This window comes from Neofelis nebulosa, chromosome 8, assembly GCF_028018385.1.
Source record: "Neofelis nebulosa isolate mNeoNeb1 chromosome 8, mNeoNeb1.pri, whole genome shotgun sequence".
Classification (NCBI taxonomy): domain Eukaryota; kingdom Metazoa; phylum Chordata; class Mammalia; order Carnivora; family Felidae; genus Neofelis; species Neofelis nebulosa.
The window spans coordinates 142,100,180-142,126,417 of record NC_080789.1 but is presented as its reverse complement, the minus strand read 5'-3'; the positions used below and the strand labels follow the sequence as shown (position 1 = coordinate 142,126,417).

Sequence of the window (26,238 nt, the reverse complement as noted above, 5' to 3'; positions counted from 1 at the left end):
ACAGTGTGTCAGAGGGAGGGGCCCCAGAGAGCCCGGTGTAAGACCACGACAGGCCACTAGGCAACAACAGGGCTCACAGCTCGTCAGGCCCCACAACCTGTGGCCATCTGCTGGTGGCACTTCTTCACCCGTCACTTTTACTCCACGATTCAGGACAACACAGGACTTTAATGTTAGTAAGAGATGTGGATGTACCAAGGAACACAATGCAACAACTTCAACTTCTTGGGGAAGGAGGGCTTAAATGCTGGGGCCCAGCTCTTGCACCCTCCCACAGCCATGAAAGCACAGGCCTCGGCTGGCCTGCTGGTCCAGGTGAGCAGCACGTGGTGACGAGGTCTGTGTACCCCCCACACATCCGCGAGCAAGTATGGCCGAGGGTCGGCAGAGACGCTGGGAGGAACCTGCATCAGCCAATCCTGATGTGTGATTGTCATTTCAAACCATTGGGTTTTGGGGGGCTATATGGAAACAGCAAAGCAACTCATTGCCCTATTTCTTCCAAGTTTTCTAGGCCAGTGCTGTGCACAAAGAATACATACTCAATAAATATTTTGTCAATTTAACATTTATTGAGCATCTATTATGTTGCAGACAGTGTACTAAGAACAGAGGGTACAGAGGTGGTCAGGATGGGCTCACTTTCTGCCTTCGTGGAGCACAATCACTGCTGCAAGGAGTTCCATGAAAGCAATTCCTAGCAATGCCGAATGATGGCTGAACGAAACCCTATGGTGTTAGCAAAGAAACAGAACTATAGACAGTGAAGGACAGAGTGCCTAGACAACACGCATGCACCTGCAGGGCTTCTCTAAATAACAAGACCGGCATCACACATCATGGAGGATAACAAGTGACACGGAGAAAAGATACTCTCCGTATGGCGAAAGCAGAATTAGGTTCTTACCCCAGACCATACACACACACACAGGCCAGCAATTCCAAACAGATTGGGCACACGCACACGCACACATGCACACGCGCACACGCACACAGATTATCCTTACGCCTGCAGAGTAGGGAAATACTTCATAAACAAGACCAAGACGCTAGAACTGTAAAGGAGAAGATTGATAAATTTTACTACATGATAATTAAAAACTGTAAGATAAAACATACTCTAAAAAAGTTAAGACAACTGGTAGAGATTGAGGGGAAAAATTTGTAACATACATAACAGACAAAGAATTAATAGCCAAAACAGATCGAGAACACCACGTCAGTAAGAAAAAGGTAACGCCGCAGAAAAATGGGAAAAGGATATGAACAGGCAGTTCACAGACGAGGAAAATCAGTCCATTAACATCTAAGTAGACCTGTGTGCATCAACTCGGTAATATACTAACACGTTCGTCCATTCAGCCTTGAGCAGCGCTGGCATCACCGGTATTTAGGGATAAGTCAATTACTTTGTTTCTGAGGCTCACATCTGATTTGAGAACCACAAGGACCCATCATCAAGCAACTCTATGGGAACACCTCAGGGGAGACAGGCCATTTAACAAGAAACAAAAGATCCCGACATAGGGTATTTACCTTTGTGGCAAATCTTGGGTTTAATACTCCCCCAAGTGCCTTAAACCACTGCATCTGGGGGCACCCTCACGCTGCAGACGCTCAGTGTGCGAGGCACCATGATGACCCAAACACAAGTTGGAAGCAACCAACCATGTTTCATTCTCTATATATACACTAATGGGAAGACACAAAAAGTATTTCTTAAAAAGATGTATTCTTGAAGAAATTTTTAATTAAAAAAAAAATCAAAAGAAAAATTGAACAGTGCCTAAATCTTTATTTTTCATAACCTACATTTTTCAAATTAGACAGTTTTACACTGAATGACACAAGAGGAAACTTAAATTACCAATAGTTTACATGTAAGCTTGATTCCAGTCTTAATGAAAAGTAGAACAAAAACAAAAGCCCTCAAGAAAGCTTCCGTATTACATCCCGCTCTGCTCCTGACTTGGATTGTCTGCTGCGCTCCGGGTGACAGGCCACCAAGTGCACGAGAGCACGACTGCAGCTCGCAGGCGGCAGGCACAGACGTGCACCTTCCTCACCCGCTGCCCTCGGAACAAACGGAGCCAGTGTTTAAATGTAAACCTTGTGCTCCTGGCTAATCCAGCAACAGGAAACATTTCCTGCCACCCGCTAGTGACAATCAGTGATGCGGGGACAGGAGGGCCAGACCAGGAACATCAGGACACCAACTCTTAAAAAGCAACTACTCTACTTGAAATTCATGTCTGGTGAAATGGGGCCAGATTCTCATCCCTCTATTTCCAAATTAGAAGTATCCTCACACAATTTTACAAGTTAAAACGTCATTTGTGATTGCCGTATCTGACTCTACACCCTGAGGTACTGCTGAGGAAAGAGTGACGTTTCTAAAAATGGACAAAAGCCTCAGACTGCTGGCTGCTTGCGCCAGAGTGGCCGCCCCCCGTGCTGCGTCCCAGCCTCCCCTTGTGTGGGCTCCCCTCCTTTTCTGTGAGTGTAAGATCTCACAAGGATCTCAGAAAGATGGGCTTTTTTGGACATAATATAGCTATTTGGCATATCATCTTTGCTTAATTAAAGAGTGCTATAAAAATAACACTAGAGCGAGGTTGCAAATCTGGATGCGACAGACTCTGGCCACGAGGACAAGAGCTGCAGTACGGTGCAGGCATGGGTGCAGTGGGACGGCCGCCACACTGGCTAGCCGTGCCCCGTTGCTGTCACGAGTGACCACCTCCGTCCCGTGTGCAGTAGATGGATACAGCTGGCTCTAGCACACACAACCCCCGGCCGGGGGAAGGACACGGCACTCCTGAAAACCAGTGTCTCAGCTCCACAGGTCTGCGGCTCGGGGATGATGAAGGCTGACGGCATCCGCTCCCTCCTCCAGCAAAGACCGCTCAGTGTGGACCTCCTGTGGCTCGCCTTTCCAACTCTTCTCACAGTACTCATTAGCTGGGGTGTCCGAGGTCAATTCTTCCTGATTTTTTAAGTCCACAATCCCTCAACTACAAAAAAACGAATCCCCATGTTCCTTTTACAGGCATCTGCAACATACTAGCACTGTTTTTTCTAAGTAAAATCTGAGTACTGGCAGCTTCTCTGAAGGACACGGTCAAGCTCACCAGGGCGTGTTTTCCTCTGGCAGGGCGAATCGCGCGTAGCTATTTATGATTTTAAGTAGATTATCTTTTACGTTCTCCTGAAGATCCTGCCAGTTTCTGCTTCCTACATTATGCTTTCACATTAGCTATGATTAGTACATATTTACAGACTTTTAAGAAGAGCATGAAGACATCGGAAGGCTTTAACAGGACTTTCCGTTTCCCTTCTGCAGCAGCAAAGAGGAGAATCAGTCCAACACACCAGCATAAGAGGAAAAGAAAAACACCTCAACAAATTAAAATAATATTCAAACCACAACATTTAGTTTTATCTACATCCAGCTCAATAGCAACATTTATAATATATCAATAATTTTTATCAGATTTTTCTCTTTAGGGTACCTTTTTAATATGTTCTGATTATTTACAACTGTACAAGCAAAGCACACACTCCCAAGTGCACATATTTAATACAGTATCGACTATTTGCATTTACAGGATTTCTCAACAATCTGAGAAAGGTCAACTGTTGCAGATCTTCAGGGTACATCACAGACACCGCTGCCAGCCCAGCTCCCACACTACGGAGCGCTCACTCAGAAACCCCGGCGGCGGCGGCCCCACGTGACAGAGCGGCTCTGGAGCCCACTCGCGCCCACCCAGGGGCCGGTCTCCGCCAACTCTAAGCTGTCTTCTACAAAAGTTAAGGCAAAGTCATTTTCAAGTTTAAATAAAATTCAAGTCTTTAAATATTGGATGGAAATAATTTTAAAAAAAAAAACACCTCAGTCTTGTTAAATAACATTTTGTGGAATAAACTGTATGGTTACATTTAGCAGGAAATATTTTAATGTCTGCTGCTTAGAATACTTAAAGAAAGAATTTAGGCATTTTAAAACAAAATAATTTATATTGAACTTTATTATCCACTGCTAGCGCTAGTGCATGCGTGTTCTTCAGAGTGCAGCACTTCCGGAAGGGAGTCAGTGAGACCCTCGTCTCGGAGGGAACTGTTGGCCTCACCGCCACGGGCACCACACACACCTCTCTCACGACTTAAGTAACACTTCCACTGTGTGCCGACACGGAGGTACGGGGAGGCTCCCACGGAGCTAATGCGGGGGAGCCGCGGGAGCCACGGCAAGAGCCATGGTGGCTCCCGAGCCCTCCGGGCCAGCTCGCAGGAGCAAGACAACATCAGGGTACAATTTCGCGGTGACGCGTCGGTGGGCAACCGGGTTTACGTTTTCATGTAGGTTCTATTCACAATGTGCTTTGACTCTATCTTACACAACAGCCACGGAGTCTGGATTGAGAGGCTGGTTACTTGCTTGCAGCACATAAAAACTCACGGTTTCAGGGCTCTCTTGGGTGCATCTTGCCCAGTAGGTCAAAAACAGGCTATACTTAAAAAAAAAAAAAAAAAGCCAAAACAGAAAAAAAAAACAAAAAACCCCAAACAACTGCTAGCGTCACTTGCTAAGATTCTGAATGAAGTACAACTCCCATGCCAGCGAGGGCACCACCTGACCCCACCCCTTCTCCAGGCCACACTGACTGTGTTGCCTCCAACCTCGATCCCAGCCGTCTGCAGCCCACCCGTCGGTCTGGACATCTCAGAGATATGCACTTGCTAACCAGTTATTTTAAAAAATGAAGTAGCATAGTTCCGCTTAATTTAGAAAAACTCACTATATATAGAGCTTGCATTCATAGCCACATGGAGGCTTAATAAAAATATCAATTTGTTAGGATAAATGCATTTACTATCCTGAAAAAAATCAGACTTATGCATCACCTCCAGTTAAGCACCAACCTAAAATAAGGTTTATATTAATTAAATCCTGAAAAATAGATTTTTTTTTCAAGAGGGGGGAAAATCCGACTCACGGAAGAAACACCACTTGCAGGCACCTCAGCGGCCCGTCTACGCTGCAAGCTCCTAACCAGCGGCTCACTCTCGGCCCCGAGTGGGACAGTGCTGAGTTGTGGCGACCTCAGTTCCTCACAGCCCTCCCAGACCTCGGCGCTCACTGAGGGGACTTGGGAGGGGTGCTCTGTTCTCTGTGTGGACGCTTCCCGGCTGCTGGGGGCGAGGGCCGGCGGCCTGGCGGCCTCCTCTGGTCTTTGGGTGGTCCCGGGTTGGACTTGGGGGCACAGGGCTCTCTCTCGGTGAGCTTCTTTTCTTCCTTCCCACAACCAACAGCATTTGGCTTTTGTTCTTTCGGGGGCTGCAACGGGGAAGACGGAGGCTCTCTACTCGTCCTCTGACAAATTTCCGCATAGCTGGGTTTTCGCAATTCCTGGGAAACAGACACAACAACGCTGGGATTAGGCGCAAAAAATGACGTCTCCCAACATGTGCAAACGAGGTCTACTTCAGGTAAAAGTGAACAAAGTTTTCAGCAGTAGCCAAATTCCACATTCAAAAGTACCGTCATCGGTAAAGGTTCATAAACATCAACAACTTCTATTTTCCCGCAACACAGGGTTCCCTCCGAGACACTCTAGAAACATCCTGTAAAAATGGGTAAAACCAGAAAAGGTGCTCAGACACACAGTACTGGCCTCTGCACACTCTCTCGCCATACGGAAGCCTCCAAGGGGGTGTGAGAAACGGTGCCCCTGGAAACAGGCAGGAGCAGCACCTGCTTTCTCTGCCCACGTTTCCTTCCAAGCACAGCACTGCGCATGGCACGGGCTTCCTGGAACACCTGTAAGTGATGCAGCCCATCACTCACCAAGGAACGTCAAATAATGTCTGTGCCCATTTCAAACTACCAGAGGCTGGTGGTGTGGATTTGGATTCAGGAAAGGTGAAGACAGAGTTAAAAACTTTCTAGAGGCGTCCGCGTGTTCCCTTGGCGGCTGTCTTTTCTCTCGTTCTGCTCTGCCATGCCCTGCTCTGAAGCGACACCCACCATCTCCCCCAGCAAGTGGGCTCGGCCTGCGGAGGACGCCATGCGGCTCTGCTTTGTCTGGCTCTCGGAGCCCGCCACCGCCCCGAGCAAGCGGTCCGTGCGGGCCATGGGCTACGACCTGTACAATGCCTATGATCACACAGTACCACCTATGGAAAAAACCCTTGTGAAAATGGACATTCAGATAGCTCTTCCTTCTGGGTGCTATGGAAGAGGAGCTCCCTGTTGTGGCTTGGCTGCAAAACACCTCATAGATGTAGGAGCTGGCATCATAGGTGAAGATTATAGAGGAAATGTGGGTGTTGTACTAAATTTTGGCAAAGAAGGGGCGCCTGGGTGGCTCAGTCGGTTGAGCGTCTGACTTTGGTTCAGGTCATGATCTCGTGGTCCGTGAGTTTGAGCCCCGCATTGGGCTCTGTGCTGACAGCTCAGAGCCTGGAGCCTGTTTTGGATTCTGCGTCTCCCTCTCTCTGCCCCTTCCCCGCTCATGCTCTGTCTCTGTCTCTCAAAAATGAATAAACGTTAAAAAAATTTTTTTTTTTAATTTTGGCAAAGTTTGAGAAAAGGTGATCGAATTGCACTGCTCATTTGTGAACGGATTTTTTATCCAAAAATAGAGGAAGTTCAGGTTTTGGATGACACTGAAAGGGGTTCAGGAGGTTTGGGTTCTACTGGGAAGAATTAAAATTTATGCCAAGAATAGAAAATGAGAAAACATACTTTTCTTAAAAATAAAGTGTCTCTGCTTAAGCTGTTTTGGTGTTTTGTACTTCTGTAAACTTACTGGTGTCAGCTTCTAAAACTGATTGTTTCAGGATTAAAGAAAAGATACCTCAGTTGGGGTCACAAAGGAACTTACTTCTTCATGTTTTTATATATTTGAATGTTGTATAAATCAGTGTGGTGACCTAATACAAAGTGTTTCCTTTTTTTAATAGAATGTATATCAATTACAGATCCAAAACTCCCTGTATTATTTAATTCACTAAATGCTGCCTCTCAACTTATTAAATTGCTTTGTAAATTACAAAAAAAAAAAAAAAAAGAAAAAAAGAAAAAAAAACAAAACCTTTCTAGAAAGGGGAGTCTGGGTGCCTCAGTCAGTTGAGCGTCAGACTCCTGATTTTGGCTCTTTTGGCTCAGGTCGTGAGCCCAGGGTCATGGGATTGAGCCCCGCATCAGGAACGTGGGGCCCGCCTGGGATTCGCTCTCCTCCTCTCTGCCCCTCCCCCAGCTCACTCTCTTATCTCTCAAAATAAATAAAGTTAAAAAAAAAAAAACTTTTTAAAAAAAGTTAATTTTTCAGCTTTTGAAGGCTAAATAGTAGAAAAGAAACTTAAAACTATTTCACGTCCATAAGCCATTTACTAACTTAAAAATAATTACAATCTGTAAAAATTTTTTCTTTAAAGATTCAACCCTGTAGACCTAAGGATTTAACTCCCAAACGTCAATGGCAGAAGTTCACCCAAGATCACACTGAGGACAACACAGATGAGAACAAACAGGGCGAGCGCACCAAGGGCAAAGCAGCAGGGAGAGGAGCTGCAGGGGCCCATGGCCAGGACAGAGCTGCCCTGGGTGGGGGTAGGGGTAGGGGCAGGGGTGGCCGTGCTTCTGCTTGGTGTCTGCTGTGACAGCAGCGGTCTGAGTGAGCAGAATCCGCAGAGAAGGCGGGGCAACGGTCCAGAGACTTGCAGACAACCTCGCTCAACCAACAGAGAAACAGAAAGGTCCCGGGACAGTGGCAATGAGAAAGAAGCAGGACACTTTGTTGAAAGTTAGTAGCCAATACACAAGGTATTTGGTACAGAAAGCACAAATCAGACTTCACGGCAGATAAGCTGGATAAGACAGACAAGATGCAGGAAAGGAACCATCTTCTCCCCACATCAACGTACCGTGGCAGCGCCATTCACTTGCACCGATTTACTCGCTGTTGTAGTGAGGGCAGAAGGAAGTCTGTCCACATTCGAGGTCTCCCTCTGCTTCTCCACCACCTTGGGATCCCTGCAAAAACGCCACCCACGGTGTGAATCTCCCACACACGACAGGCAAGGGCATCTGACGGCATGGAGGCCTGGCGGCAGGTGGTACTTACTCAGGCAGGTGGGAGGGGGAGGGGGAGCGCCCATAGGCTGCAGACAGGGTGCAGGCAGCTGGCGCTAAGGGCTCTCTGGGGCTCACTGCGGGGAGCGTGTTCGTGCTTGCATCTGCATTCAGGCCCTGAAAACCAAGGGATGACAGTTTAAATTGGGTGAAGAAGCCCTCACAGATCTCTCAGAATGACCTTAAAATACCAGTAACAGTTCCTGGTCTGAATGACAAGAAGGCTTGCTGCCTTCCTCCCCAGGACCCAGGGTCATTCCACCTGAGCTGAACATACAGCCTCCACACAGTGGAGCGGCTGGAAGACACCGCCATCCAGCAGCCAAAGAAGCAAAGCCCTGTCCTCCAGGGAGCCCCCGCTCTGGCCACAAACACCTCTTCACTCCTGTGACATGGGCCACCCTTGGGCTTCTACTTCTCCACAAGCTCCTTTTCTCCAAGGAATAAATATCAGAGGCATCCTATTCCTGACACGCCAGTGCCTAGCACAGCCTGGCACATGATGAACACTCGAGTTCCCACCTAATTCCCACATGGCTCATTTTTGTAACTAAAACCAAGAAAATCAACACTTTAGTACAGATAGAAGCCTGAGGGCCTTGTGGTGAGAGGTGGGCGTGGGCACACTTCCCGCTTGAATGCACAAACCGTCCCCTGGAAGGTGTGTGAATTCCCAATTGAACAGGCGAGGAAACCAAGGTTTGGAACAATTACATTAATTTGTGCACAATCATGGGGCAAAGACATGAATAACGCTAGATGCTCTTACTCCAGCCAGTGACCACACACAGCGACACTTCACAAATGCACGGTATCCCTCCCACTGTGTGACGAGTACGTAATTGGAAGTGAGATTAAGCGCAAATATAACGTTTTCTTATGATTCTATTTTCATAGCAGATTAAAGGTTCAGCAGTGGAAGGGGCGCCTGGGTGGCGCAGTCGGTTAAGCGTCCGACTTCAGCCAGGTCACGATCTCGCGGTCCGTGAGTTCGAGCCCCGCGTCAGGCTCTGGGCCGATGGCTCGGAGCCTGGAGCCTGTTTCCGATTCTGTGTCTCCCTCTCTCTCTGACCCTCCCCCGTTCATGCTCTGTCTCTCTCTGTCCCAAAAATAAATAAAAAACGTTGGGAAAAAAAAAAAAAAAAAGGTTCAGCAGTGGACTGAACTGAGAGCATGTGAGGGGGGCAAGGTGAGCAGGGCAGTGCTGCGGCCCCTGCCGGAGTCCCCACTGCTCTCACACATAGGCACCAGGGCACAGAGAGGGACGCTGCAGGGGCTCCACCTGGGTGTGGCACCCGGCCAAGACATTTTACAAGTAGCCATTCTTTCTTCAAAAAATAAATGATACAGGGGTGCCTGGGTGGCTCAATCAGTTCCACATCCAACTCTTCATTTCAGCTTAGGTCATGATCTCACAGTTCATGGGATCAAGCCCCTCATTGGGCTGGCTGCTGTCAGTGCAAAGCCCATATCGGATCCCATCTCTGTCTCTCTGCCCCTTGCCCACATGGTCTCTCTCTTTCTCAAAAATAAAATAAACATTTAAAATACATATATATAAATAATATAAACATTCAGGGGGGAAAAAATAGGAACAGTTATCATGCAGCAACAGGACAAGGACTGAACATGGGGCTCTATAAGTCCTGCCCTGAGCCCTGGCCTGGTAACTGAGGGACTCTGTGGTGGCCCTGCAAGTGTCCACAGTCTGGACGTGGCTGCAAGGCGGTGCCTGCCCCAATCCAGAGGCCTTCCATCTGAGGCAGTAGGTGGGGAGATTTCCATTGGAAAAAGACACAACGAGACTGGTGGAGAGCCAGGCAGACAACTCGCAAGAGGACAAATGCTACCATGGCAACTTGACAGCTGTTCCTGCCTCGACCCGGCTAAGCGCTCACCCAGGCACCACACATCACTCCCAGCACAGACCCTCCAAACCTCATTAACAATCGAAGAACCCAGAAGGAGCACTGCAAACTAACACTCTCTGACTTCGGTAGCTCCCCTCATTCTTGGGCCTGCAAACAGCACCGAAGAGTGAGGGCAACTGGTGTGGTAGCCCGTGGAGCTGGCCAAAGCCACCGGAATTACAGTAAAATCATTCTCGGCTTCTCCTTAGTGATGTCGATTACTAAAAACTATATCACTTCTGTTATAATTCAGGTTTTTGTTTTATTTTGTGGACTTGTAAAATAAAGTCAGGTCCTGAATAATAACAATAAAAGTGCAATCTGAGTCTGCAGCGAGAGAGCGAGTCTGTGTGGCACACGACAGTTTCCACCTCTGACCTTGGCAGGCAGCGAGGGAATACACTGAGAGGGTCTAGTCGTACGTTCAACTCTGACCCGACTACTCCAAATCCACATGGCCTCCACAAATCACTTACCCTCTCTGAACCTCTTCCACATGCACACACCTGCCTGTGTGAAGAACCTGGAGAAGCACTGGACTGAAACTCAGCACTAAGCAAACATCAGCAATACGGATCTTACCCTTTCTTTTGATGATCCAATTAAGAAGCTAGACAGCCTGTTTTCAAACAGGTCCTCAGTCTTCAGGTGGCCTGCCGCTCCTGGCAGCGGAGGGAAGTTGGACAGTCCTAATTCAAAGCTCGGGGACGGGGGCTTTGGTGGCGTTGGAGACTGAGTTTGACTCCTCTGAAAGAGAAAAACACTGTCATGCTGCAGAAGCTCAGACTGTAAGATATGAAGACACACAGCAGAAAAGTAAGGCAAACAATCTGTTCCCTAGCCTTCTGATTTCCCCCTCTGCCTGAAAACAACACAGGTCATCCAACCATCACAACACTTCGTCACCTAGTCAAAGATCATTTGTTAGGCAGCAGCAACCATCAGGAGCACAGCTGTGAAGCTCGACCCTCCTGAGGCTGTCATTGGCCGTACAGCCACTTCTCTGAGATTCCCAGACTGTCCACTTCCTGGCCCACAGTCAGCCGACCAGGTGGACACAAGCATGCAGCTGAGGAAAGCATGGAGACGGTGACAGACAAGAGAGAGCACTGTGAAACAACTTGACCCCACCGATCGAATATCACAATAGCCTGAGTATAGCCCCTGACCTTAGTCCTTTCCAAACAAGGTCTGGGTTATTACAGGAGAGCCTATCCTCTAAATTATAAACAAGATAGTGAAAGAAATAAACCAAAAAATGTCACTTTGAACTCTCTGAAACTTATGTAAGAATTTTACACAGATTTCCATTGAAAATGGTTTAACAAGGCAGAAGGGGCTTCAGTTATCTGAAAACTTGATTTACTCACTTTATATTTTATAATCACTACGGAAAAACATGGTATTTGATGACAGATTTTTATCAGATTCTTTGACTTCAAGAAAATAAACTCAGAATAATATAATTTATAAACCCAAGACCCCGGGAGAAAGGCAATGATGTATTTTTATTGAAAAATTATCAAAGCAACTTGCTTTAACAGGCTAGAAGTCATTCTGTGGGTGTCCAGTCCCTTGGCTGAAGAAGACAGGGAGGAGAACGGGGATAGGAGTTCAGGTGGGAGGTAAGCGTCTTTGGGTAAATATGGGCTACTCTGACTGGAAGCAATGCTTTCATGGGCTCACATAGCTGGAAAGGGTCAACACTGCCCAGCAACTTACAGCAACAGAAAGATTACTCCCTATAGAGACAGAATCTAGACAAAATCTGGTAGAACTCAAGAGACAGCAAGTTAAAGAGTGAAAAGGGACCCACACTGATAAAAATCCCACCCTCTCTCACAGGTATTCATCCCAAATGACAAAACAAGATAAGGCCACGGCCAGAGATGTAAGCAAAACAGATCTGAGTAACATACCTACCTGATGGAGAATTCAAAGCAACAATCATAAGGATACTCACTGGGCTTGATAAAAAAAGGTATCAGGGAGACCCTTACCACAGAGATAAAAGAGTTAAAAAAGAATCAATTGGAGACAAAGAATGTAAAAACTGAGATAGGAAACAGGCTTGATGCAATGAACACAAGGCTGGAATAAACAAAGGAACGAATTAGTGACAAAGAAGACTAAATAATGGAAAATCATGAAGATGAACAAAATAGATTTAGGGGACTCAGTGACTCCATCAAACATAAAAACATTCACATTATAAGAGTCCCCAAAGAAGAGAGAAAAGGGGCAGAAAATTTATTTGAGGAAGAAACAGCTGAAAACTTCCCTAATCTGGGAAAGGAACCAGATGTCCATATCCAGGAAGCACAGAGAACTCCCCTAAAAATCAACAAAAGCAGGCCAACACCAAGACATATTGTAGTTAAATTTGCAAGATACAGAGATAAAGAAAAAAATCTTAAAGGCAGCAAGACAAAAGATGTCCCTAGCTTACAAGGGAAAACACAAAAGGCTAGTTGGAGATTTCTCAACAGAAACTTGGCAGGCCAGAAAGGATATATTCTGAATGAGAACAATCTGCAGCCAAGAATTCTCTACCCAGCAAGGCTATCATTCAGAATAAAAGGAGAGATAGCAAGAGTTTCCCAAACAAAATCAAAAGGAGTTCGTGACCACTAAACCAGCTCTGCAAGAAATATTAAAGAGGACTCTGGGGCGCCTGGGTGGCTCGGTCGGTTAAGTGTCCGACTTCGGCTCAGGTCATGATCTCACTGCCCGTGAGTTCGAGCCCCACGTCGGGCTCTGTGCTGACCGCTCAGAGCCTGGAGCCTGTTTCAGATTCTGTGTCTCCCTCTCTCTCTGCCCGTCCCCTGTTCATGCTCTCTCTCTGTCTCAAAAATAAATGTTGAAAAAAAAATAAAATAAAATAAAGAGGACTCTGAATGGAAAGACCAAAAGTGACAAAGACAAGAGAGGATCAGAAAAATCTCCAGAAACAATGAAACAAGTAATAAGACAGCACTAAATACATATCTATCGATAATTACTTTGAATATAAATGGAATAAACACTCCAATCAAAAGACATTATCAGAATGGATTAAAAAAAAATCTATATGCTGCCTGCAGCAGACTCATTTCAGACTGAAATGACACCTGGCAGATTGAAAGTGAGGGGATGGAGGGGCGCCTGGGTGGTTCAGTAGGTTGAGCGTCTGACTTTGGCTCAGGTCATGATCTTGCAATTTGTTGAGTTTGAGCCCCATGTTGGGCTCTGTGCTGACAGCTTGGAGCCTGGAGCCTGTTTCGGGTTCTGTGTCTCCCTCTCCTGCTCGTGCTCTGTCTCTGTCTCTCAAAAATAAATAAAAACGTTAAAAACATTAAAAAAAAAAAAAAAAAAAAGGTGAGGAGATGGAGAACCATCTATCATGCTAATGGACGTCAAAAGAAAGCCAGCGTAGCCAAGCTTGTATCAGACAAACTACATCTTAAACCAAAGACTAACAAGACATGAAGAAGGGCACTGTATCATAATAAAGGGGTCTCTCCAACAAGAAGAGCTAAATCAATTAATAACAAACAAAAAGGGACTAATCGATAATAATATAGTAATAATAGGAGACTTTAACACCCAACCTACAGCAACGGACAAATCATCTAAGCAGAAAACCAACCAGGAAACAGTAGCCTTAAATGACCTACTCACCAAATGGACTTAATAGACACATTGACAACATTCCATCGTAAAGCAGAATACACATTCTTTTTAAGTGCACACAGGACATTCTCCAAAATACATTACATACTGGGTCACAAATCAGGATTCAACAAAAACAACAAATACAAATACCATGCATATTTTCAGACCACACTATGAAACTAGGAAGTCAACCACAAGAAAAAAATTAGAAAGCTCTCAAATACATGGAGGTTAAAGAACATGCTACTAAAGAATGCATGGGTTTACCAGGAAATCAAAGAAATTAAACACACACACACACACATAAATGAAAATGAAAACAACGGTCCAAAACCTTTGGGATGCAGCAAAAGTGGTTTAAAACAGTTAAGTATGTAGCGATACAGGGCTACATCAAGAAGCAAGCAAAATCTCTAATAAACATCTAACCTGACACCTAAGAGAGCTAGAAAAAGAACATACAAAGCCTCAAGCCTGCAGGAGGAGGAAAATAATAAAGATTAGAGCAGAAATAAATGATATAGAAGCTTAAAAAAAAAAACAGATCAATGAAACAAGGAGCTGGTTCTTTGAAAAAATTAACAAAATGGATAAACCCCCCCAGAGTTATCAAAAAAAAAGAGAAAGGACCCCAAAAAATAAATTCACAAATGAGAAAGGAGAAATACCAACCAACATCACAGTGATGTTATGAAAAACTATACACCACGGCTCCTGGATGGCTCAGTTGGCCGAATGTCTGACTTTTGATTTTGGCTCAGGTCATGATCTCACGGTCAGGAGATCAAACCCCGCGTTGGGCTCCATCTTAATATTTTCTATCTCCCTTTCTTCCCCTTCCCTGATCACAGGTACATGCTGTCTCTCTCGGAAAGGGGAAAGGAAAGGGGAAAGGAAAGGAAAGGGGAAAGGAAAGGAAAGGGGAAAGGAAAGGAAAAAGGAAAGGAAAAAGGAAAGGAAAAAGGAAAGGAAAGGAAAGGAGAGAGAGAGAAAAGAGAGAGAGAGAGAGAGAGAGAGAGAGAGAGAGAGAAAGAAAGAAAGAAAGAAAGAAAGAAAGAAAGAAAGAAAGAAAGAAAGAGAAAGAAAGAAAGAAAAGAAAAGAAAGAGAAGAAAAGAAAAGGAAAACTTGTGTTGCCTGAATCGATCAGTCGGTTAAGTGTCCAACTCTCAGTTTCAGCTCAAGTTCGTAAGATTAAGCCCCACACTGGGCTCCGCACTGACTGCAGAGCCCACTTGGGATTCTCTCTCTCCCTCTCTGTCTGCCCCTTCCCTGCTTGCCTACACGCTTTCCCTCAAAATAAACATTAAAAATGGTGCACCTGGTTGGCTCCATTGGTTAAGCATCCTACTTCAGCTCAGATCATGATCTCGTGGTTCACAACTTTGAGCCCCGTGTCGGGCTCTGTGCTGACAGCGCAGAGCCTGGAGCCTTCTTCGGATTCTGTGTCTCCCTCTCTCTCTGCCCCTCGCCTACTCATACTCTATCTCAAAAATAAAACCATTTAAAAACAAATTTTTAAAAAACCAAACATTAAAAAAACACCACAAATGCACCACAAACAGTAAAATACCTAGGAATAAACCTAGCCAAAGAGGTGTAAGACCTACACTCTGAAAATTATAAAACACTGGTGAGACAAACTGAAAAGGACACAAAGAAATGGAAAGACATCCCATGCTCGTGGGTCAGAAGAATACTGTTAAAATGTCCAAGCTACCCAAAGCAATCTACACATTTGATTAAACCACTGTCAAAATAACAGAGCTAGAACAAACAAGCCTAAAATTTATATGGAACCACAAAAGACCCCGAATAGCCAAAGCAACCTTGAAAAAGAAAAGCTAAGCTAGAGGCATCACAATTCTGGACTTCAAGTTATATTACAAAGCTATAGTAATCAAGAGAGTATGGTAGACACAGAGATCAAAAGAATGGAATAGGAAACCCAGAAATAAACCAAGAACAAAATAGGAAACCCAGAAATAAACCCACAACTGTGTGGTCAATTAATCTGTGACAAAGCAGGAAAGAAAAGCCAATGGGGGAAAAAAACCAGTCTCTTCAACAAATAGTCTTGGGTAAACTCGACAGCAACATGCAAAAGAATGAAACTGGACCACTGTCTTACACCATACACAAAAATAAATTAAAAATGGATTTAAGACCTAAATGTGACATCTGAAACCATAAAAATTCTAGAAGAGAACACAGGCAGTAACCTCTTTGATACTGGCCATAGCAACTCCTTACTAGATACATCTCCTGAGGCAAGGGAAACAAAAGCAAAAATAAACTACTGCAACTTCATCAAGACAAAAAGCTCTGCACGGTGAAAGAAACAAACTACAAACCTAATAAAAGACGACTTTTGGAATGGGAGAAGATACCTGAAAATAACATATCCAATGATTTAGTATCTAAAATACATAAAAAACTTATAAAACTCAACACCCTAAAAACAAATAATCCAATGAATAAATAGAAGACATGAACAGACATTTCTCCAAAGAAGCCATCCAGATGGCCAACAGACATATGAAAAGGTGCTCCACATCACTCATCATCAGGGAAATACAAATCAAAACGACAAGGAGATACCACCTCACACCTGTCAGAATGGATAAAATTTACAACACGTGAAACATCAGGTGTTGGTGAGGATGCAGAGAAAGGGGAACCTCTTGCACTGCTGGGGGGAATGCAAACTGGTGCAGCCGCACTGGAGAACAGTATGGAGGTTCCTCAAAAAGTTAAAAATAGAACTACCCTACAACCCAGCAATTGCACTACTGGGTATTTATCCAAAGAATACAAAAATACTAACTCAAAGGGATACATGCACCCTGATGTTTATTATCTACAGTAGCCAAACTATGGAAAGAGCCCAAGTGTCCAGTGACAGATGAAGGGATAAAGAGGCAACATGTATACACGTTGGAAAAAAAATGGAATTTTACTCAGCTATAAAAAAAAAAGAAATGAAATCTTGCCATTTGCAAGAGAGTGCAATGCTAAGTGAAATAGTAAGAGAAAGACAAATACCATAGGATTTCACTCATATGTGGAATTTAAGAAACAAACAAGCACAGGGAAAAAAGTAAGAGAGAGAAGCAAACCAAGAAACAGACTCTTAACTATAAAGAACAAAGTTGGTTACCAGAGGGGACGAAAGAAGTGGGGGATGGACATGAGGGCGCTTGTCATGACGAGCACGGGCGACATATGGAAGTGTCGAATCACTAGACTGTACACCTGAAACTAACGGAACACTTTAACTCCCGACAAAACTTTAAATACACAAATAAAATGCACTACAAGTTAAAAAAACAATCCCCACTATCTCTTTGGGGCATCCCTACCTGCCTCTCGCCTTTCCTATGGTCTACGGTTCAGGTGCGTTTTGGTGACTCACCATCAGAACCCAGCTTACGCTTACCAGCCACTCAGCTGCTCTGTGCTCTCTGTAACTCCCCAAAGCCCTAAGTTATGCAGCAGCCTGTGACCTCAAAGCAGGTTTCAGAGGTTTTATTGTAAACATCTGCATTTTTCTGAGATGAACACAGGTTTTTAGAAGACCACATTTCCAGGGATTCAGATTTCACAAAATTGTTACTAAATCTTGATTTTGCAGGAGTACTCAGGTAGGCAGCACTGTCTAGATGCGGGAGTTACAAAATGGCAGTGCCTTCAGGTGAGGTCCCGTCTTGAATGCAGTGTTTAACAGTGTTTTAGGATCTGAACAGCTTGAGACGAGGTGAATGAGGCCCTGCTCCCACAACCTGGTTGGTCCAAGTACACATGCGCTATCATAGTCTCTAAATTCCTGAAGTCACCAGAACGTTCCAACGCAGCCACAGGTGCACTCACCTTAATAAATGCACCTGCATCATGGGCCTGGCCTTCCAAGAGGCTCCCTGGTATGAACACGTGAGTCAGGTATGCAAAATGCAACAGGAATAAATGTCCCCTCTGAAGGCAATTTAGTAACCAATTGAGAGTAATTCAGTTCAGGGAACTAATATCTGAAGACATACTCTGATACCAGTCTTGTTAGCCCAAATGTTAGAAGAATTCATTAATTCCAACTGTAATCAGCCAATTTAAACTGCCTCACCAAAGGGTTCACCAAAACCTAGACTAAATCAACCAACACAGCAGAATTACGACTGTTTTATTAACTACTTATCTGTACTTTCTAACTAGACAATGTACCTTGTGTGACAGGAGAGCACATACTCACTGGCTCAGGGGGTGGACCAAGAATCTACTGAAGGTCCTTCCAGTCCTTGAAGTGCAAGGATGGACATCCTTCCATCCACCCACAGGTCCACATGAGCTAAGCTGGCATACTTCACATAGAAAGGTATGGATCCAACCCCACACCAAAGCCCAGAAGCATTATCTATAGGAGGAGCTACATAATCAACCCAAGCAAATGTGGCCATGCCTCCAGTACGCAGCGTTCGCTCGGGCCCACCCTTAGTGGGGTTGTTCTGACCATTAGAGCACAAGGCAGTAATGCTTTCCACATAGGAGATACAAAGTTAAGGGTTTTGAATGAAAAATACTGATGCACTAATTCCTACACAGGAAAGTTTATTCTGCTTGCCAGAACTATTAAATTCAGTTCATTTAACTAGTACTGTCCAGTTATCCACACACAGAAAACGCACAATGTGTGTGTAGACCACCGCGTGTGCACACTGTGGTCTTGGCTGTGCCTACTGCACAGCACACACACTGTCACGGTGTGGTGACACTCCGGACTCTTTAGTGACCAGTATTTTACAGTCGCCTCCAACTTCTCCTCTTTAGGCTGCAATAATGTCAGTTATCACCTGATGCATATCAGATTAAGAGAAAACCTCTTAACCTTCATTCATGTAGTTAAATCTCACATTTAATATGAATTAGGCTTAAGAGTCTTGCAAAAGTGCCACGGACTAGATGTACTCACTGTCAGCTTCTCCTCCCGTTTCTTCCGGTAACCAAAGGAATTCTTCCTAGAAAAGAGGAAAGCAAAAGACTAATTTTTCCCCACCGGGAAGATTTTTCACTGAGCACAGGTACGTGCACACTTATTCAGTCTTTATTCCTTTGTAATCTTTTACAGATGACTTTTGATTATAAAACCCCAACTTTAGGGGCACCTGGGTGCTCAGTCAGTTAAGCGACCAACTTCAGCTCAGGTCATGATCTCACAGTTCGTGGGTTCGAGCCCCGCGTCAGGGTCTGTGCTGACAGCTCAGAGCCGGGAGCCTGCCTCGGATACTGTGTCTTCCTCTCTCTCTGACCCTCCCCCGCTCTTATTCTGTCTCTCTCAAAAATAAACATTAAGAAAATGCTTTTTTAACCCCAACTTTAAGAAATATAAGCAAAATAATAATTTCATAGTAAAAGACTACAAGTGATGTCTAGATAGAGAACTTAAAGAAAAACAAAAAGAAAAAAGAAAAAAAACATTTACTGATAAAGTTTTCCTAATACTCATTTAGAATTTTTGTTATGATAGAAATACCTGAACGTCCATTCAGTTGAAATGACAAGATATATAAAACCTGACAATGGGCCATCCAGGTGAACTGTTAAACACTGGTAATGAAATGTATCAGATGAATCATTAAAATGGAAAGACCCCGAAGTAGCCTGGCCTGCTCTCCCTCTCAGCCCCAACATGACCCACCGTGTCAGCCCCTCCCACTACCAATGGTCTACTCCAGGGTTTCCAAACCCCAGGCATTGCCTATCCCCAGCAGCCGGCTGCGTGCACAAGGCTCTAGATCTTTGCGGGCAAGCGCCCGGAGTCCATAGCATACTTTCATGCTGTGGATGGGCTTATGTGGCCTAAGAGTTCAGAGTAACTCTCATTTAGAGTTGTCTTTACTTACTTACCTTTGTCATTTCAACTGAATACACTTGTACAGTGTAAGCTGGAAAGGAGTTCAAAGAAATAATCTTGACCAATTCCTTTCCTTTACACAAAACCCACAAGCAGCCTTGCCCAGGATGGCCTAGCTAATTAGGACAGGCTGAGAGCCTTCCACTTTTGTGCTGAAAAAGGACACTCTGGGGCCTCTGGCTAGACCCTCTAGGAGAAGCAACAGTGCAAACTTCTAGGACTTCGGAGCAAAGCCATACCCTTTCCTTTAGAAAGTACTCCAGAAAGGTCCTGCTTTCAACTGGCTCCCAGTGGAGACTACATGCCGGACCATGGGACAGCAAGTGACCATGGACTCGAGCTGCACATCAGAAATGGGGCACTAAGCCCCAGGGAAAAGCACAAACGCCAGCAACAGCTCTCGGTCCACTGCTGAGGCCTCCTCACGGGGAGTCCCTGAGAACAGTGATGGGGGGGGGGGCGGGGGGCGGGGGGCAGGGTGGTCAGTTCCAGACTAGCACCAGGGACAGCTGTGCAGCGTGTGGACCCCTCCACTCCAGTCCACAATCAAAAGTGCTCCCCAAGACCAGTGTGCAGGGGAATCTTTCCAGACCTAGAACTTCAAGCAACATTTGCTGCATCCTGTGTCTGGAGGCAGAAATAGCTCTGCAGCAGGAGGCTCAGGGTCTGGCTGGACAAAAGCCTCGCAGAGACTCGCCCTCAACGTATGGTGACGAGGAGCCCTTGGGAGGAGGCCCGGGGAAGAGACAGCATGCACACACCTGCGACGCACACAGCACTTCAGACAAGACCCCGACAGCCGGGAGAGAAGAGGTGCATCTATCTCGGGCCAGGGCCCCAGGGGTGCAGCGATCACGTTGGGGCCCTGCCACCACGCCTGGCCCGTGTGTCCCTACCGGTGGGCCCTGGCTGGCTGACAGCACTGACCTTTTTTTGTCCTGGCTGGGCCTCCACCACTGTGTCCACACCACAGGCATGTCTGTGGACATGGTGCTCGGGCCACCCGACCAGGGCCAGAGTGTCCTCAGAGGACAGTCCTACCTCAGGAGACGTAACACGGGCTCCAAGGTGAGCGTGGCACAGGGCTGGAGCGTGGAGCATAGGCGGAAGGACTCTTCGCTATCACACCTGACTTTTCACCAGCACCGTGCTTCCTTCCTGGGCCCACAACTCTGAGCCTGGCAGTCGCTCTCAACACGTGACACACCTGAATCCAGCTGGCGGTCACTGCCACACAGGGTGGGAGAACCACAAGTGGTCCCAGGGGGCTGCCAGGGCCCCTCATATTGCTCCTTACCACCCAACAAAGTTAAAGGAAAATGAAACAAAACCTAAGAAAAAGAGGGACACCTGGGTGGCTCAGTCAGTTAAGTGTCCAACTCTGGTTCAGGTCACAATCTCACGGTTCGTGGGTTCGAGCCCTGTGTCAGGCTCTGTGCTGACAGCTCAGAGCCTGGAGCCTGCTTTGAATTCTGTGTCTCCCTCTCTCTGCCCCTCCCCTGTTCATGCCGTCCCTTTCTCTCTCAAAAATAAATAAACATTAAAAAAAATTAAAACAGAAAACAAAACCTAAGAGAAAGAGGGTTGCTGGTACAGGGGCACCGGCGGGGGACACAGCCACTTTGGCTTCCCCTCCAGCTGAAGACGCCTAGGCACCAACACCCTGTCTGTTGACATGGCAGGCGTGAGCACCAGGATGTCCCACGGGGGTAGCCGCAGTCTGGAGGGTGAGGGTAGCCCTCTGTTGGGAAAAGCGCAAGGCGGTTCCTGCTGTCCTGCAAAGTCCTACCGCAGAGCAAGATCACACGTGACTGTGTGGCCAGAGGTGGCCCACATGGGTCAGCCGGGTGCCCCTCAGTTTCCGCGACGCCAGGTAGCCCTGTCCTTCCACTGCCAGGACGCTTCCTGTGGAGCTTTTCCCAAGACGCCAGAGGGAGATGGGGAGGCAGAGAGTGGGCCTATGGACTTGCCCTCCCGCTGGTACTTCCTCTGAGCTGTCTTCTGAGGAGGACAGACCGGCACCCGAGGCATCACCCAGGTGGCAGGCGTGGCCTCCTTCAGGTCTGGCCTCAGCTCCGCAGGCCCTGCTGCAAGCCTCTGGTCTCTGCTGTCCCCCCCCCAGCCCCGTGGCTGGCCGCAGCCTCTGTGTGTCCTCAGCAACCTTCACCTCTCCAATACCCATCGAGCTGACTTTACGGCAAATGTCCTGGTGATGTGTGGCGGCAGGCTGCAGCCAGCCACTCAGTCCCCCGGCCCCACCCAGGCCAGACCGTGCAAACTGACGTGCTACCAATGCAGTGCACTGTGCCTCTGGGCCCCTCACATGCCCCAGAGCGCCAGGGACAGAGAGGAGCCCACACTGCAGGAACCTCTGTGTGCAGACACTGTGCTGATGTGCAACACTGCGAACATGTGCATCTAAAGTTTTCCAAGTTGGTGAAAGAAATGCTTAGGCGGGCTGAACCCGTGCAGGTTACCTGTCAGAAGGGATTTCCTTCCAGACAGCCCCATGCACAGCCGACCACCGAGAGACCAAACCGGACGATGCACTCACCTCCGCCTCTTCTAACCTTACTCCCAAACAGAGGAGGAAGGGGCAGGAGGCGGGAACGCACGCACGCTGCCTCAAGGAAAAGTACGGAGGTCCTGGGCACAGCCCGACATCAGAGGCACGGGAACGACCAGACACCAAGGGACCCAAGGTGTTAGTGTGTGTCCCACGGACAGCACGGGCACATCTCCACAGAGTGTGGCCAGCGGGCACCGCTTCACCAGTACGGCTTATTTTTCTAAATACATTTAGTACAAATGGTCTGGTCTGCCACAGCCTGGTCTGCCTGGCGCACAACCCACTCACTACCATGGAAATGGAGCAAGGCTGAGATGCTGGGCCCCTACACGGGGAGGTGGGGGGGAGGAGGCCTCAGACCCGCAGCGTGGACACTGGTGTGTGCAAAGCTCCAAGTGTCCACCAACAACTGTGACCTAACGTGGTTCCTGTCCACCTGCAGCTCTCTCCACAATGTTATATAAAGAAGAGGAAGCCTGTCAAGTCTCTGCTCTCGAGTGACCCTCTGAGTAATTACATAAAACCTTTGATCTGATGCTGTGTACTGTATCTGAAGAGGAAATGCTAAACCACGCCTGCAGAGATGACACTGGACAATGTTCACAGCCTACTGCGACAGGCCGCAGCTGTCTGATAGCAGCTCGCAAGGACTCACCTCCCTCTCCCTAAACCAGGGGGAGATTCCGCACTGCTTTGCTCCACGCGACCAGACCCAACCTCCCTCTTGGCGTAGGCGGGAGGGTTCTGTATCCGTGTTCTAGGAGGACCTGTCTGCCGTGCCTGTGGGCTCCGAACGCCATTAATTAGACGGTCTGCAGTGAAGTTAAATATCGAAGGGCTTTCTAACAGTCCAGGTCCTCTCTCTGCACTGGGAATGGCATGGCGTAGATGAGATTTGCTAGGATTCCTGGAAACAGAAGGTTTGCACATGCTCAGTGTTGAAGCCATCGTGGCATCATAAAATGACCTTGCTAACATGAAATGACTCAACTAAAAGGTACTTTCTATTTAGAAAAAAACAGTACAAACGTTACTTAAGAAATAGTTAACGCATGCTATGTCCGCTAACGCGAATCTACAAAGTATCGACGTTCTGTGCTGGCGGCGGCCCAGGTCCAAATTCAAAGCGGGCCCCCACGGCCACAAGCCACAGAGCACCTGTGCCTTATGCAGGCACTCCGGCACACATCTCAGGGTATGACCTCAGTGCAATTCTAGGCTTCCAGCGGTTTCATCTCCACTGGTCACATGTGTCACAAGAGCTTGTCAGAAAGAGCTTCCCCAGGTACTAAACGTGACTCGAGCAAGTGGGAAGGACTCCCCGCTTCAACACGGCTCATTCTGTTCCACTCAAGAGCACAGCACAGCGTGGCAGACCTCTTACCACAAACCCCGGGGAGCCACCACGTCTCCACCACTCGTGGAACTTGCCTGCTTCTTGGAGGGTACTGTCTGAGCGAAGTCAGAGGAGACGCTGCAGGTTTGAAGGTTGGAGACGTAAACCCATTTATAAATCCAGTATTTGGAAATGGAGTTACCTAGATTCATTAAAAACAAACAAGTCAGCAAGCCATAAACAGCCTTCACGCTGGCTAACGGTGCACCTCATGGTCGTTGGGAGTTATTTCTCGACTTGCCAAGTAGGCTCTGCTCCAGTTAAGGCTTGAAATATTTCCCGGATGAAAAGAACATGGTGTTAGATTATTGCCAATGACCAATATTTCCTGAACCAGGCTGGGGCTGAGGCCTTCTTCTGGGCCGACTAAGGTGACCTCCCAGAACAGCCCCCCAAGGAAGCCAACCTACACCTGTGGGGGCTGGAGCTAAGCATACGCTGTGACAGAAAGCAGATGTTAGACACAGCTTAGGACCAAATAAAATTGTTTGCTGATTTAAAAAAAAAAAAAAAAAAAAAGCAACAGAGGGGAAACTCTGGGGGCAAAAGATACACTTAGAACTTTGTGAGAATCCTCAACATGCCATCTGAGAATAGCTGCCAGAGTGAGACTATTGAAAAATCTATCAATCACACAGGAACTAGATTTTAAATCACGTAAGATTGTGAATCATGGTAAGACCAGTTGTGACAAACCATTTCCTGTATATACTCTTACATACAGAACTCTGGTATTTGAGTAATTCTGCTCAAGAGTTTAAAAATAAATTAGTCCCTCGGGGGCACTCAGGTGGCTCAGTCAGTTAAGCGTCTCACTTTGGCTCAGGTTATGATCTCACAGTTCGTGAGTTCGAGCTCCATGTCAGGCTTTGCAATAACAGTTCAGAGCCTGGAGCCTGCTTTGGATTCTGTGTCTCCCTTTCTCTCTCTGCCCCTCCCCCACCCATGCTTGCTCACTCACTCTCAAAAATAAACATTTTTTAAAAATAAATAAATAAGTCCCTAACCCAATCATTTGACATTACTTGCTGAGAATTAACAGGTACTATCTCTTCACATCTGCTCCAAATGACACAGTGTGCTTTTGAGCAAGCAAAAGGCCTCATTCCTGAACCAGGGTCAAAGGAACCACCTGAAATGGCCAACCGACCCCTAGTGCCAGACAGGCACAGACGCGATGAGAGCGGTCTGAAAAGCAACGTAACTCCAGAGGAAGCAGACAGCACAGTGCGCCGGCTGGCCTCCCCTGGAGAAATTCTTCAATGCCAGAGCTCAAGGACTCTACTCCCCGTTACGGTTCTCTCATGATCTGCCGGCCACATGGCCACTGGTACCTTCAACAGAACATAGCATTTTTAGCATGGGGGGGGAGGGGGAGAAACCTTGTCTGCAGTGTCTCCAGACCTCAGGCCCTGATGGTGCCCATGACCACCTCTCCCTACTCCTGTGGCCCCACAAGCCACAGGCACAGAGTGCGTGGCCTCAGGACACACCGGAGATGCCACACAGCCTGGCTTCCCCTCTGAGCTCCCTGCCTCAGCCTCCATTTCAGCTCAGAGACACCCAGCATGCCAGCCGCCCGGTGCCCCCGCACACCCACTGGCTCTCCTACAGCCCCCTTCCTTCCACCTCCTGATGAGCTCAGCAGAGAGGACATCACACCAGGTAAGCCCCTACTGTAAGCTTCAGAGTATTCTGTCCAGGTCCCGTTTTCCCAGTTCCCGCCCGCCTGCCTGACACCATGGTTTTTCCCAGGCTGTGTGCTCTTAGGGATGCTCATCTGCACGTGTGCGACAGGCACGGACACCCCCAACCCCACCTGAGTTGCTGCTCCTCTCTAACAAGAGCCCCACATGACGTCCCCACATGGTGGGGCCTGGCTCACAGGCCTCTGCCGCATCCCCCACGTGACCCCAGCCCCACACAGCTTTCCCCAGCTCAGTCCATAGTCACACCCTCGAGGCCATTACTCAACTCCGGCTTCCCAAATACAACCTTCCACACGTTGTGCCCTTCCCTGTCTCTGGCCCCACCGACACCTGCCCTGCGGCCTCATGCAAGGAGGGCCTGTCTATCAGCCCATCCCCACTGTCCATGGTGGGAGCCCAACGACCGGGGCTGATCACAGTCCTGATTCTGTCCCATGCCCAGCCGGGGCCCGCCTGACCTCTCTAAGCTCTCCAGCGACACAGCTGGGGAAAACCACTTGGACCCACTACACAGGCCAGTCAGTCTGGGGCTGGTGGGAAGAATAAAGCTATAGGTCTCCTTGTCCTCCACTGTTAGAAGCCTGTTAAAACATCTGTGAGTCCTTAAAAGTGTCTCCCCTGGCACCCCCTGTGCTCAGAAGTAACCCCGTCATCCCAAAGCTCGGATCACGTTTTGTGTTTTGCTGGAACTACACGGCTTAGGAAGGTGCTGCTACACAGGAAGGCAGGTGGACCCCACCAAGAATCAAGATTAGAGCCTTCAACTTTTTCAGTGTACACAGCGGCACACTGATCTCCCGATTAAATTGAGGTCTGCCACAGGACCCGAGGGTCCGTTTCACCACGGCAGACTGTGGACCCATCCGGTTCCCCTAGAGGCCCGGGGCCCCACCCTTCTGAGCACCTGGTGCAGTGCCCACCACAGAACCTCCGGCTGCATAAGCTCTAAACACCGCAGGA

The 26,238-nt window shown here is 47.3% G+C and overlaps 2 protein-coding genes across 4 annotated transcripts in view; one reads left to right on the top strand and one right to left on the bottom strand.

Annotated features, from left to right (window-relative positions):
- Nucleotides 1-1,775: 1,775 nt before the first annotated feature.
- LARP4B (La ribonucleoprotein 4B) overlaps nucleotides 1,776-26,238 on the bottom strand; it is a 93,759-nt gene continuing 69,296 nt past the window's right edge. For all 3 annotated transcript variants that reach the window (XM_058682047.1, XM_058682048.1, XM_058682046.1), the window contains exons 12-18: nucleotides 23,605-23,711; nucleotides 22,829-23,080; nucleotides 18,663-18,708; nucleotides 10,633-10,797; nucleotides 8,133-8,257; nucleotides 7,933-8,041; nucleotides 1,776-5,413 (exon numbers count right to left, since the gene is read on the bottom strand). In XM_058682047.1, the coding sequence (XP_058538030.1) occupies nucleotides 5,141-5,413; nucleotides 7,933-8,041; nucleotides 8,133-8,257; nucleotides 10,633-10,797; nucleotides 18,663-18,708; nucleotides 22,829-23,080; nucleotides 23,605-23,711 (1,077 nt within the window). In that variant the 3' untranslated portion in view covers nucleotides 1,776-5,140. The remainder of the gene's footprint in view (nucleotides 5,414-7,932; nucleotides 8,042-8,132; nucleotides 8,258-10,632; nucleotides 10,798-18,662; nucleotides 18,709-22,828; nucleotides 23,081-23,604; nucleotides 23,712-26,238) is intronic.
- On the top strand, nucleotides 5,411-6,781 carry LOC131483688 (deoxyuridine 5'-triphosphate nucleotidohydrolase, mitochondrial-like). The gene has a single exon (XM_058682049.1). It carries the CDS (start codon nucleotides 6,006-6,008, stop codon nucleotides 6,390-6,392), a length of 387 nt encoding a protein of 128 aa, XP_058538032.1. The 5' UTR covers nucleotides 5,411-6,005; the 3' UTR covers nucleotides 6,393-6,781.